Here is a 14,754-nt window from a genome sequence, read left to right as displayed (position 1 = left end):
AAACAACGTACTACTAAATAATCTGCCCGTTCGCAAACGACCAGTGGTACAGTAAAACGGTTCAGCCAAGTACATCCGAACTGTTAGATCTTCCGGCCAAATAGGAGAACGGAACAGCATTTCTTTCGCTAAATTTACCGGATGCGTCTCTTTAATGGAGTTCATTAGCAACTTGTCACGTTTGCGTTAGAATCGGGACGCTTGCCAAGTTTATCACCTGCTGCTTCGTTTGGACGAAATTTCTCTTGCGACGCACAGTGGAACGTATCGTATATACTATATCTATTCAAACTTGGCTCGTTTTAAATCAAACATAAATTTACTGAACTCGAATCAAAACTCGTTTAGTTCAGCTTATGCTCTGTATTGGATTTCAATTGATATTTTTAATCTATAAATTATCTGCAGCAATAAGCCTACATATTCAAGTCAAAAATCTTCTCTCATTTCCCTGTGGTAATAGCGTCAGTCGGTTAAAGCTGTTGCCAGCCAAAGCTATCGTCGGTGAAATTTGGTGTCGCTGACAAATCCGATATGGGTAAACCGTAGTCGGTGACTTGAACGATAGCCTAAATTCCTTGTTACCCGCTTACTGTACTGGCCAATCTGTGTCTGAACCAGTGCTTGAAGTGGGTTTGAAACAAAGGATAAGAAGGATAATAAGGGAGGAGGACCTTTCAGAGGTGCGTCTTCGATCAGTGCATCCATGTATGCGTCGGATCAAACGTCCACGATTTCGCTTTCAACTGCCACTTCTTACCTTGAGAAACAATACGTTAAAGCAACTTTACGTCATGAACATTTAAGATGTCGAGAACATTACTTGACGTACAAGACGTACAGGGGGGATTCGATAAGAGAAAGATCGTCAGGCGTTAAGAAGCTAGTACTCTATGAATTTGAAATATAAATACCTGCAATGGCTTTACGATCATCGTGCTGAATTTCGTCGTCGCTGTTCACTGGCCTCTTATCGACGCTGCGTAGAAATCGCGATGTTATAGAAGGGAAGCTCTGTTTGGAATTATTCATGTATTTCTCACGTATTGCCAGTGCCTGAACCAACATCTGCGACGCTTGCTGCAGATCTTCCAAGGGTACCTGCAAACGTACGATGTTTTAGCTAGGTTTTGCAACTTTATACAAACGATATACCAAAGTTACTTCCTTTCGCTTCCGTCTGCATTTCTTTAAAAACGTGTCAGATATTTTATATAAAATTATACAGAGGGTGTGCCATTTAACCGTGGTCAAAATCTTTTGGCTATTTCCGATGGTCTGACAAAATCCGATGTTCCAAATAAAAGTCAATCGATGTTTCGTCAGCTACAAGCCGCCGTATAAAAAATGCCCAAAAAGTTGTTTTTTTCGATAAGATACCACGAGGTTACCTTGACTTTTTCGAATGACACGGTATTTTTGGCTTCGTATCGCTGTAACCGATATCAGGACCAGTTCACCGACATATCGTATCGTATTCTCGACTTTCGAAATTTCGGCTCGATATAAACGATAAATATAATCCGAGATGCTTTCAACTTTACCATATTTTCCAAGATTTTAACTTGAAATTTTAATTTCGAAGCGTAGCTAGCGTGATATCGCTAAAGCGATTAATCAAACGCTCTCGACCGATTAAATAATTAATGAAACATAAATACGTGTATCGATTACGCGTGTATACATTATCAAAATCTTTTCTACGATTTCGTCGAGCTTCTATCTTGTATCTAAAAGTACATACTGCATCGTATATCGTATATCGTATACCGTATACCGTATCGTTACTTTTACGAAATTCAATAAATCGTCGATTCTTTTTACAATTGTCGTTAATATTCTTCGTCGCATCACCACTCTAATTCTTCCATGTTCATTTCGTTGGAACGTAAAATCGATGTTTAGATCGTTACGCATCGTACAATACGATCGTGTAGCGATTAAAAGAGCTTCTTATAAAATAATGAAACAGAGGCTTGGTTACGGAAGAGAGAAATCGTAACAGAGGTTTCCCACGTAAGGCAGCGCGCTCTTAAGGCTTCCTCTCGTAGAAATCTCAAAAAAGCATAATCTTCTACGTAACACAGATTTTACGCGTGGACTTGATCAATTTGTTCTATCCGTTACAACACGTGACAACGAAGTAACGATAATCGACAGCTGCTCGTAAAAGCTCGACCACAATACGGTATAATCTAGCCGAGTTACGTTTGCTTGAAATAGAAGATGGAACATACGAATAGAAAGTAACGAATAAACGATTAATCGTATTTCAAGACGATTATAATCGTTGGCTTTCACGATGATTGGACGCATTTGCGGTTCTTCCTGGTTCAGATCCGCCAAAGGTGGCGTGGAATGCTCGCGGAACGTTCAAACGAAACACAACGCAGCTGTACCTAATATGGGTCAGCACTTAATACGGAACGACGTAATATCTCGACGAGTAATTGACAAAATCAATCGGTAACGGTATTTCGTTGAAAGCAAAGCGTATTAATCTTTTTGCAGTTTCGCTTGGAAATCTGTCGTTGAACGCGTTTGATCGTTGTGTTTGAAAGCGTATGACAGTTTTGGAGAGAGGCGAGTTTCCAGTTCTTCGATGTCCAAAAGAAATTTACCGTTCTATTTATTTTCTTTTTAATATAACTGTTATTTCACCGACGAAAGATACGTGCATCTAATATCAGGTTGTCGTACAAGTTGCTTTCGTTTTCTAAAAAAACAACGCAAGTGTTCTATTAATAAAGACACGGTTGGAAACTGGAAGAACCAAAAGTACGTCCAACGATCGTAACTTTGTCATTCAGTCAGCAATAGTCGTAACTAGTCAAACGACTACTGTCTGATTCGGTCTTAACGTACCCCGGAAGTATCTTCGCCGGATATGGAGACCCTCTGGAAATGTGGCACGAAGTCATTTTCCTCGAGATTGAAGATATGATCGACGTCATCGGGAACACCGGGCCCGAGCGATGGTTCATAATGGCTACGACGTTCCTCTAAATCCTTGGCAGCTCTGTAAGAACACTCTAAACATGATTTTTTCACTCGTACAAACGTACAAGCCTGAATCGCGATCGAACGAACAAGCGTCGACAGTTTTTACGAGATACAACACATGCTGATATATATTAGCTGTATCGGCTAATCTGTGAAAAATTGATACAAAATAACGAGCACATAAAGAACTTTATACAGAAATCGAGTTATTTGCATCGGGTTATCGTTTAAGGATCAACCAACGAGATACAGGTGCTGTTACGTTGTAAACAAAAAGTTGATCGCGTTCTTGGAAGGATCGCTGAATTTTTGGATGCTCGCTAAATTTTATGGAAACGTACGTTTTCAACGTCGTATTACCATACCAAGTATTACGAAAAAGCACGACATTTTTTACGAAATCGGAATCAGGCACGCCAGCAAACAACCTTTGCCTGCCTCGCTGTTAATAAAATTCTTTCGCCAGCACCGACACATTGCTGCTCTGCTTTTGAATCCCGTACAATGTACGAAATACGTGGTCGTCCTCTGACGATTCTCTCGCAGCGACGAACAGTCGACGATTAACAGCGCGGATGAAAATTCACGCGCGTCTTGACGTATGCTCAAACTTGATCCTCCAAAAGGAAATCGAAGCCTCCAACGAAATTTCGTTGTTTTCGGCTATGGAATCTGCCTGGCCCCATTCGTACCATGAATTACGAACCCTGTACAGTTCCATAAATTGAATCGATCCAGTGACAAACCATTAGCACACTTCTAACCAGACAAATTGGAACTTTAAGCTACGTTTAAATGGTTGCTGGCTAGCCTACGTCATTCGAACATCGCGATTCTCAACTATCGTTCGTACAGAACAGCGCTTCTTAAACTTTCCCTATTCGCGACCCCGATTATACAGACCAGAAGGTACATAGAATAAACGCACGAACAAAACGTTAATCGGCGACTAGATCAAAGTTTAAGTTCAAACGATTCTCCGTTGTGTCTATAATTTTATCGCTCGTTACCACTTATCGGGACAAAATTAAATTTGCGTATTTATTTACGCGTGGTTTCGCGACAGGTACGTAGAATAAAACGTTACACGAGCGTTAAAAACCATTTTGGAAATCGTTTAAAATTCTGCCCTAATTCGAAAAAAGAAAAAAGATCCATTCGAAGGATTTTTCGAAAAGCCGATGGTTCGTATCTATGTCGATTAATAACTGGCGGAATTCTTCTCGATCTTTCGACGACGAACGATCGGTATTGTTCATTTCACTGATACGTTGTGGCATTTCGCAAAATTTCGACGACCCCGTAATCCTGTTACGTAACTCGCGTAACACGGGGTCGCGACCTACAGATTAAGAAGCCCTGGTACGGAACAAAGTCCTCGCATTTCGTCTTCGCTCCACGAAGAAAGATAACGATGAAAAAATGAATCACGATTGAACTAAAAGTAAAAAGTAAATGTAAAAGATCAGCGTTGCTATCGAACGAGAAAAGAAAAGTCATTGGGCACACGCTAACGTATTTAAATTAGATGCATCGAACCTGTCGTGTCTGTTTAACCGGTTCAGGACGGGTATGCGCCGTATTTATATAATATGACTCGAATATTTCAATATCTTTAGGCGATTGAGTTTCCTTTAAAGCAGAATTTCTGGCTGTGCGCTTCCATGTAAATCGCAATCAACTTTTATAATGTACTTGAAATTTTCGTATCGTAGCGTGGAACTTCGAGTTTCCTTCGCTTTACGATCGCCGAATTTTTAAACGATAAGACAAATGGTAATGAAATGGTAAAATAAGTGCGTTCGATCGGATAACGCGGTGTAATAAAATATTAGAACGTACGATAGCGATAAAATGTATCGAGTCAAGTAATTAATGAGATAAGAGCAATTAGAATGTAAAACAATTAATAGCTGATAATCTACGTATACATTAATAATATATAGGTTACAAAGCGGGGAAAATTTGTCTTTCTTCGTTGGTATCGTTGAGAAAAGATACAAATTTTACCGAGAACAGCGGAAAAAGAGAATCGAACTATGGTCGAAATTAAATACAGACCATAAAACAGACAGAGAAACCACAAAGCCTAGACGTACGTGTAATTGACAATTTTAACGCAGTTGATAACCGTAATTGTCGCAACAATTCTATGGGAATTGTCGACAAAATTGATATCGCCGTCTCAGCGCAATAGCGACGTACCTGCAAATTCGTAAACTTCGAAGTAAACGCATCGCTAGTCTCAGACATAGCTGATCTTTCCATTATAGAGGAGAGTACGAACGATCGATATTATTGTCAATATTTAAGTTTCTCGATATTGTACCGGCGATATACAGGGCGTCCTTGTTTTTTCCAACCTTGTCGATATATCCTATAGGTCAGGATAAGGGAAAAACGTCGATAAACGTATCGCACATCTGCTTCAACAACGACACGACGTCGTTCAAGATTCGTAGAGTTTTTGAGTCACGTTTCTTTCGTTTTCTAAGGGAATAATAAATGCACAACACGTTTTGCTTTATCTCTATGTGTCGTACGTTGTATTATCTCTGATATTTCCACGTATCTCTATCGTATGATCAAAATGGACCACACACAACTCGATAAAATAATATAAAGCGAGGAACGTGTGCATCCATCATTTCCTTGGAAAACGAAAGAAACTTTTGGGGCAACCTGATACTTTCCACCGGTAGAATCCCGTGAGTGAAGCTCTCAAAGATTCGCCACGCGAAGACAGCTGTGCCGCTACACACCGCATCATCGCGAAACCAGAACAGTTCGGAACGTTCGATCTCGATCAGCCTAAAATCATGATTTGTCAGTTATCGTCGCAACGGATGATCGACCGATCGTTGGAAGCTTCGTCATGGGGTCATAACGGAAAAAAGAGAAAAAGGATAATGAAACGAGATAAAATGACCCAGCAAACCAGCCTTACCTTAACGAACTTCCTTTATTACCGTATAAAGTAGCAATAGATCAGGAATATTTGCATGTGGTGGTAGTCGGAAGGTATCATAATATGTACTTCTTTAACCGCAACTCCAACGAGTAATAAACCAGGAACTTCAAAGGGTAATAAATTCGATCTTTCACCGCTGCCAATCTCGTATTGACAGGAATGCCGAACATCTTGAAACGAACTTGTACTTGAAGTCGTACGAGAATCACGATAGCTTCTGGCTAGTATCAGCTGTAAACGTTTCTCGTCTATTAATACCTTGGGTCGTGGTAATGCACGTTCGTCACCGCTCGTTGCTTATATCTTTTCTTTTTTCTCATAACTCTTTAACGATGCTTCCAATGGCGTACGTTTATATAACTTTTTTTTCTTATCTCGGCCCGTAGAACGTGTACAGACAGCGTCTGGCCGGGAAAACAAAACTGGGACAGCAAACACCTTGCATATCGATCATCCGCAGCGTCTCCCACGTACGATATCGTTGAGAACCTTAAATATTGACGGTAATATCGATCGTCTGGACACTCCTTTAAAGTTTCATAATTTTCCGAACGTTGTTGACCGGTGGATGAGAGCAACGTCGCTACTGAAATATTTGTCGTTAGCTAACGCGCTTCGTAGCAATAACGACGTAAGTTGTGTCGTAAACATAGCTAAAAGTAAAACCAGAGAGAATGCGAACCACGTTGTTTATCTCGACATTGTAAAACATTTCCTCCGTTATTTAATTACAAGTTTTACCGCACGAACAAACTCGTTCGCTTCGTCTCCTGAGAAATCACCATTTTTTCTGCAGTTGCGTCATCGCTGCGCTGCAACGGCGAACGTACGTAAGGTACTCTGAATTTCTTCAAAAATCCGCATAGACCGACGCTAGGAAATAGCCCTTCGCTCAATTCGTCTTGCTATTTATAAAGGTTTAGGTGAAACGTCTTAAATTCATCTTTCCGCTGTTTTCAACCGCAATTAACGAAAAGCGTCGTCAGACGGCATAATTCAACGATCAGATCTGCAATCTTATCGTTCGTTATCCAAGCCAACTGTTAGATTGCCCCAAAAGTCTCATTTTCTGTTTTGTATTATTTCGTTGAGCTACGTTGTTACGATCCATTTTGTTCTATTACTACTTTTGTTACTTACTGTTTTCTTACTATTCTTTCGTGGTAATGGTAGCTGTAGGACAAGCTGGATCATACGGAATTCGACGAAATAACAGAAAATGCCGTGCATCTATTATTTCCTGATAAAACGAAAGAAACGTCTGGCACAGCTTAATACTTTTCGTTTCATACGAAGACCGATGAAAATCACTCGCCAGATCCAAAAAGAATATTCGTACCATGTGTACAAGAAACACATAGCAAACCGACTGATTCGTCGGATCTCGTATCATCGATTTCTTCGAAAATTCACACGCGAAAGAGAAACTGTCAGGCTAATACAAAAAATGGTGATTCTTCGCCTATCTTTAAAGCCCCGTCCTGAAAGGGTTAAAAGGTGTGAGCAATCATGATGACGGCATTTTAATTTACCTCAAGAGTATCCTATTATCCCTGAGCCATCGTTTTGATTCGTTCGCACCAGCGAACATGTTACACGATCCTTCTCTCGTATTTTACGTCTGTTGCATGCACGCTGACAGCGTCCGAAAAACGAAATGTTCTCATAAGCAAATGTTCCTTTCTTGTCGCATGCTTTTTCATTTCTCTTTTCTTTACTTAGCGCAAAACTCGACAAAGCAAACAACGATATTCCAGTTTCCTTATCCGTTACATTTTATTATCAGTTTTCATCGTGAACTTGGTCGTTCGTTTCGTCTCGAGGTGAACTTTCCGGCGGATTTTAATTTACGTTTGCCCTCGTTCTAAGCTCACATCGCATCCATAACGCGTTGTGTCTCGTCAAACGATCGTCTAGTTAGCTGGTTAAACGTTAACCAGTTTACAATTGAGGGACCCAGATGTGGAAAACGTGCGAACACGTGGTACTAAAAATTGACGGCAAAATCAGCAGGAGAATAAATTCTTCTCGAGAAAGTTAACGTTAAATCGCGATCGTCTTAATCGCTGATCGACGCACATTCGAACAGCTCTTTTTACTGCACGGTATTCTGTCCAAACGTAAAACCGTCTGCCAAAGGCAAACACGCTGATATCCGAACGTTTTATTATGCGATTATAACGTTTCTCAGCGACCGATCCCTTCGTTCGTTTCAAATATGTACATATCTTATTAGCGTTCACGTGCGATGTATTCTTTCCTCTACTCCATCGAGTGAACTGTCATTATGACAGTTTGGCAGGAAACTATCGGCGTTCTAATTGTTGCAAGAAAATACGAAGGTGGTGCAAGTGTCGACAGAATGAAGAAAAATACGCGGCGTTGGAAAAGCCAGAGACATTAGGAAACAAAAGCAAAAACATATCGAAGATTATCCAAAGCGCGCAGATATAAAGATTTTGTACAAACGGAAGTTGCTTGTGTTGAAAGAATTACGTGAGTTGGCAGGCAAAAACATACGGAACGCATAAATGGAATTTATGGAAGATAAGAGAGCTAACAGAAACCAAATAACGTATGCTCTACCAGTACAAATTATAAAAGGAATAGAACAAGCGTCAAGTTTCCAAACCAAAGATCGTACACGCGAGCCTCGTTGCAACAAGATAAATAATGATAAATAATATTAATAATTTAACAAACTAGTGCTGCGTACTACTGTCAATATTAACCAATTAGCTGTTGCTAACGATAGAAATAAAGTCGCAACGAAACGACCGTTTTCATTGTTTAATTCTATTACTGCAGTTTATTGCAGTTACCAAATTGCGATTTAAACAGCAAATTGTAACTACTTTTCACGGGTGGCGAGTATATTCGTCGAAAACAGCTAACTGGTAGCGATTAACAATTTGCTTCGTGAGCTAGGTAGATCGTCACGTTTCTTACGATGCCATCAGGTGTCCCAATACTTAGGCACTTTCGTCAAGCTTCGATGAAGAAGTGGAACACATACAGACAGATATAGATTGCACGTAAGAATTACATTGCAAGTTGTCTAAGGAGACGGAATAACGCGGCTTTCCTTCCCACTAGACACAGAGGAAAGTCGTACAGTACCGGCCAAAATTCTCGCTTCTACCGTTAGTTAACTGCGCTATAAATGGACAATTAAATAAATACTACGAGAATTCAAGGCGATAGGGAAAACAATTGCTAGGCGATTTGTATTTTACGGTTGGAATTGTATGGATGAAGGTAAACTATTTTAATACGTTCCGTATTCTACGAAATTCGAAACAATTTTCAAAACACAATCGAAAACGATCTTTTTTCATTAAATGGAAAACAGTTTTTCCCGCTTAGTTTCCCCTTAGTTAGGAAATGGCTACAACGCACGGAAAAAGACCGCTGACAAATATTAAAAAAGGAAATAACGTCGATACATGTATCGGCGCCGTCGCTAAAGAGCTTCTTCCTCCTCCTCGATACGCGTATCGACCCCGCGCTGAACGTGTCGATAGAAGGATGAAAAACGCAACAGAGATATCGATAAGTATTTCGAAATTTCCCCGCATATTTTCAAAGTCTGGTAAAACGGTTTCCCTTTAATTTAAATCTTCCGGTTGACGTAGGAGAGAACGCGGAGAGAGAAAAAGAATACGTTTGCCTACGGAGGGTTAATTTAATCCTGTTCGCAAAAGGTTACACGCTACATCGCTGGAAGGCGATGAAACGAACGGTAGAACGCACGAGCCACATAGTTGATAATAGAAAAAGCAAAGAGTCGATATAAATTGCAGCGTATGGCCTTTCTTCACTGAGCCCCTCAATCGTCGTGTTGTCACGAAACATGTAAATATTTACGATCATCACCCGGCATTTCGAAACGGTATCGAAGGCAGCCGTGCGTTTCATTATTTCTCGTTACCAGACAAACAGAAACAACGATTCCAAAAAAAGATACCACTTGTCGGAATTCTACTGTAATATTTGTGCAATAACACGTTCGATTTTACTCGCGAGTTTTTAAGTCTACTTTATCGTAAGAATCTAGGAAATGAGCGTATAAAACGTATCTGCGATATTTACGGTATTCGTAAATCGTACTGCACGTGTGCGTTCGCAAACAGAATAAAATCGTGCGAAGATAACGCATGTACGATTCGACTGTTGAACACTTCGATCGCACATACAATGGCTGTTGGATAAAAGACGCAGACAGAATTTGTTCGCGACTGAACGAGATAGATTTCGAGTAGAGCAGCGGCCGTATTTGTCCATATGTTGCTACGATCGCTACGAATGCGCAACGATTTTGCGGTAAGGAAGGTCATCGCGACTTGAACGAAGAAACATGAGAAAAGGAAATGTGTCGATGATCGACAAACGGGGGAACGAAATTTCCATAACGACGTACATCTGCTACGCGTAGCCTGTTACATAGAGCGCTTGTAAATCTTGACGATATCAAGTGCAGTACTACCGCACCTTTTCACGAGATCGGAAAATTTGTTCACGAAATATTCGAAGGAACGAATGTCCGCAGCTATCAACCAGTTAGCTGTTGCCACCTCCTTGAAAAGCGTGTAGCCAAAAAAGTGTGTGGCAAAAAGTAAGCGAGTTAACTCGTCGAACAAAAAATATATGTGGCTGTTATATATATAGGATCGAGTCGCAGCGAAAGCACTGTTTTATTTCTTAATTTTGTTACTGCAGTTTGTTGCAATTACCAAATTTCGGTTTAAACGGCAAACTGTGACTACTTTTTACAGTTGACGAGTATACTCGTCATAACACGAAATATTGCCACTTGTTTGTGTCGAGTATTCTCATCGAAAACAGCCAACTGGTTAAAGAACATAATGTCGAATCGTGCGTCTGCATATGTGCTCTATGTACGTATACGTGGCTCGCGAAAATATTCGCACGCTCCTAGGAACTGTTTATGCATGTACGAGTCGCTTAACGCAAAAGCGATGTAAACACAAAAATGCCGATCACTGATTAACGAGGAACGAAGTCGGAATCCTGTAACGTACAATAATATTAAAGAACGTTACACCTGTTTTATGTAAGTCACTGTACAGTTATGTCCGAAGATACCACATCTGCACGAAACAGAATCAAGGTTAAGCTTCGGAGATGCGTTAATCCAAATAGCTAGAAAACTGACTTACGCTACTTTCGCGTTAGACGGCTCGTATTATACGAAACGTTTTGAGACTTCATTGGCTCTGGAACGGGACACGACCGTCGTGATTACATTGGTAATATTCGAAATGAATCTGAAAATGTATGTAAAAATTAGAAGATATTTTATGGATTTTGTAATAGTTAGTGTATTTGAACAAAGCATTTGAACAGTGAATTATTCGCTACATGAATAATACACAATATGTAGCGAGACTATCTTTGGCACTGATTGCATGTCGAACACCATTGTTCATGCTGTGTATTAATTTTTCATTAACCGTATGTTTATAATAAATGTGTATGTATGTAAATGTGATAAATAAATCTAAAAATGTATGTAGAAGTTGGAAGATACGCAGTGGAAACGTACTGTTCGTTTGAATAGCCAATTATTCGCTATATTAATAAGCCATAAACGTATGTAGCGAAATTGTCTTTTGCGCTAATGGCATGGCCAAGACTACTTATTCATCCTGCATACTAATGTTCCGCTAACAAGCGTATGTCTGCAATAAATATTTTCTAACTTGTCTACATACATTTCCGGATTGCTTTCGAATCTTACTATCATAACCACGATAGTCGTGTCTCGTTACTAGACCGCGAATCTTTATGCAAAGATCGTTCGTTTGAAAATTGCACAAATCACACGTAATACGAGGAACCATAAGAAAACATCGAAAGTACAGCGCTTTCTACGATACGTGGTAGTTAAATGAATTTCCCATTTTCTAGAGATTCTTTTTTCTCAACTATATCCCTAAGAACACGAATTTCCGTGAAAATTCACAGTCTACTCGTCTACGGTGCCAACGAAATATCGAAAAGTTTCGTACGCGCATAATGTACAATGTACGATATTCCCGTAAATAAGAATTCTGTGGTAAGTTTTGAAACGCTTTCACGAACCACTGCATTTAAGTGTCAAGTGTCAAAATGTCGTTGAGGATTCGCTCGACAGTTTATCGTTGCACAGAACGGGAAACTAAGCGAACGCGAACGTCTAACTAGGAAGAGACGGGGCGGCTCGGCCTTATTTCCCTTTCCTTTCGTTATTCATCGATACATCTGTAACGCGTAATTCGAAGGTGTCGCGGCATAGTAAACGCGGCGAGAGTCCGCGAATGTAAAATTTCTGTCAATCGATACGTTAACTCACATAGCCTAGCCTCGGAAATTCTCGTGGCGAGGTCATGAAAGACAATCGTAAAGCCGACCGGGGATCATGCGGTCGTCCAACACGAGTCTGATATTTCTTGGTAGAGTACCGGAAACGATCTACGTTGCACGCAGAGCATACCGTCGCGCACTTCCTACCACCACGATGATCTTACGACTACTGAAAGGCCGGCCATGAAGGCTGCTCGCGAACCTAACCCCAACCTAACCCCTTCCCCACGTCTACGCCACTGCCACGCCATCATCGTCGCGCCACACCGAATCGCGCCACTCGCTCATTGTCAACCAAGCAACCACATTGTCCATATTGCGAAGACGTAGTTCGTTCGATGTAGCCCCTATAGGTTGTCGCTGCTTCAATTAATCGCGGTAGCTCTATTATCGTTATAAAGAAACTTTCATTTAATCGTTTAGGAATTAACCCGAAGGTAACAGGCGATGCAATTGTATCGCCACAAGGCAGCTCTTGAAAATCAATTTCATCGCGCCATGATGTTCCGCTATGCGTAGCTGTGATCCTCGCAAAGAACAAAACCATCGCAAATCCTTTAATCCGCTATCTTGTAATTAGATTATATTCTGTCGCAGAAAGTTATATCCTGTATTTGTTTATCCCGATTTTGTCTCGGCCAAACGTTGTTGTTGCGTTCTGTAGGCACCGAGATAAGGAAAAAGTGTCGTATAAACGTATGCGTGTTATTGCGAGTATCGTCAAAGAGTTATGACAAAAGAACGATATAGGAAATGACCGATAACGAACTACGTATACTATACGTATAGTAATACAAAGTATCAATGGATCAAGAATAATTACATCTGATGGTAGTCAGTAGCCACGATTCTACGACTCCAACTACAAGTCCATTTCAAAATGTTCACCATTCCTGACGATATAAGATTGGCAAAAGATCAAAGAGATGAAGTTCGAATGGATGCTGAATTTTTCAAGTTCATTCATAGCACCTACCAGCAGAAACTACAGAGTTTCATTTTATATCCATTACCTTTTCAAATTCTGTCCTTTTTAAGGGATTTTTCAATTTGGGGGATAGTCAAGAGTCGCAGGAGGGCCAGGAGGCTGACGAAATTGCACGACGTCGTGTTCCGTCAGAAACTGCTAGATAGAGCGCGATGAATGGGCCAGTTGTCGTAGCGAAGCACGAAATAGATTCAGTCGTCGCTTTTCCAAAACTCAGACCGTTTCCGTCTCACTGCGTCATGTAATCGCTTCCGAGTATCCGGATAATGCTCCTTGTGCTCCGTCTGATCTTTTGCCGCGTTTTTATGATAAACAATACCTTGTTGGACAAAGAAAACAGCGATTTCCTTGACCAGCAAGTACTGCGCTTGATTCTAATATAAATATATATGATACATGACATTAGTTAGAGTCACATCTTATACATTACACAAAATACACCAGCTACAATGGTAACCACAGCAGATTAAACAGTAAACCAGATAGATCTACGTTGCAGTATTGATCGCTACTTTACTGCATACGAACTAAGATCTATCGTGTGAGATAATTTTACCAGTGCTCATTTTAATTGTAATAGTGCCTGTACTGAGAATATGTTAACGGCAAATTATGTGAAAAAATTAATCGAGTCGTAAAATCATACTTTCTAATAGAAATTTTATTCCAAGTTTTAGTTAACTGCACAAATCTTAGAATAATAAAAATGAAATATTATACAGGGTACTTGTTGACCTTTCGTTAGGCGGCTATTTTTTTTCCACCTGGCCTAAGCAAGCAAATGTAATAGAAATTGAGCGCAACTGAAAATTTATTTTCAGAAGCTTCAGCACTCGCATCAAGAGGCATGGTATGGAACTAACAAGAGTAATAGCCAAGAATAGAATTGAATTAGGTACATGCACCTTCGTAGATAATCCCAATTATAGACGGCAGTTAAAAAGAGATCATAAATTCTGGCCACCTATAAAAACGCATTGCAATGAAATTTACGTCTTTTTAAGACAACACGAGACTCACAAGTGGATCGCATAAAAGTGCAGTTTTCAACATTAATAGAATGTCCTGAAGGAAACGTACCGGTGTTCTATTTTAAAAGCACGAAATGACCTCTAGAATGAACGTCTAGAGCAGGGAAAGATTACAGGCTTTTTTAGACGATGGAAAAGGGAAATTTCTTCTCAGCGGCGAATAAAAGATTACAAATTAGGAAATGTAAAAATTCCTAAACTGAAGAATTAAACGTAATATTAAAAGCATAATTAAATATATCATTTATCTTAATTCAAGTCTGTATCAAAAGTATAATACTTATATTCTTAATGTAGTATATGGTTAATTGTACTTATTAGTAACGATCGTAACGTGTAGTATATTCCAGCAATTTTACGAATGTTTATTACGAGTATTGGAGTAATTGTAAGTC

General features: G+C 39.9%; 1 protein-coding gene across 15 annotated transcripts in view; it reads right to left on the bottom strand.

The window, feature by feature from the left end:
• The window catches only part of LOC126926219 (AMP deaminase 2), a 33,266-nt gene that overhangs the window by 3,835 nt on the left and 14,677 nt on the right, over window positions 1-14,754 (bottom strand). For 10 of the 15 annotated variants that reach the window (XM_050742429.1, XM_050742425.1, XM_050742422.1 and 7 more), the window contains 2 exons: window positions 2,866-3,019; window positions 915-1,101 (listed from right to left, as the gene is read on the bottom strand). In XM_050742429.1, coding sequence (XP_050598386.1) covers window positions 915-1,101; window positions 2,866-3,019 — 341 coding nt within the window. The other 5 variants (XM_050742434.1, XM_050742437.1, XM_050742436.1 and 2 more) reach the window with 5 other exon arrangements.

The sequence above is a fragment of the Bombus affinis genome, chromosome 17 (genome assembly GCF_024516045.1).
Source record: "Bombus affinis isolate iyBomAffi1 chromosome 17, iyBomAffi1.2, whole genome shotgun sequence".
NCBI classification, from domain to species: Eukaryota; Metazoa; Arthropoda; class Insecta; order Hymenoptera; family Apidae; genus Bombus; species Bombus affinis.
This window is presented reverse-complemented; position numbering and strand designations above follow the sequence as displayed.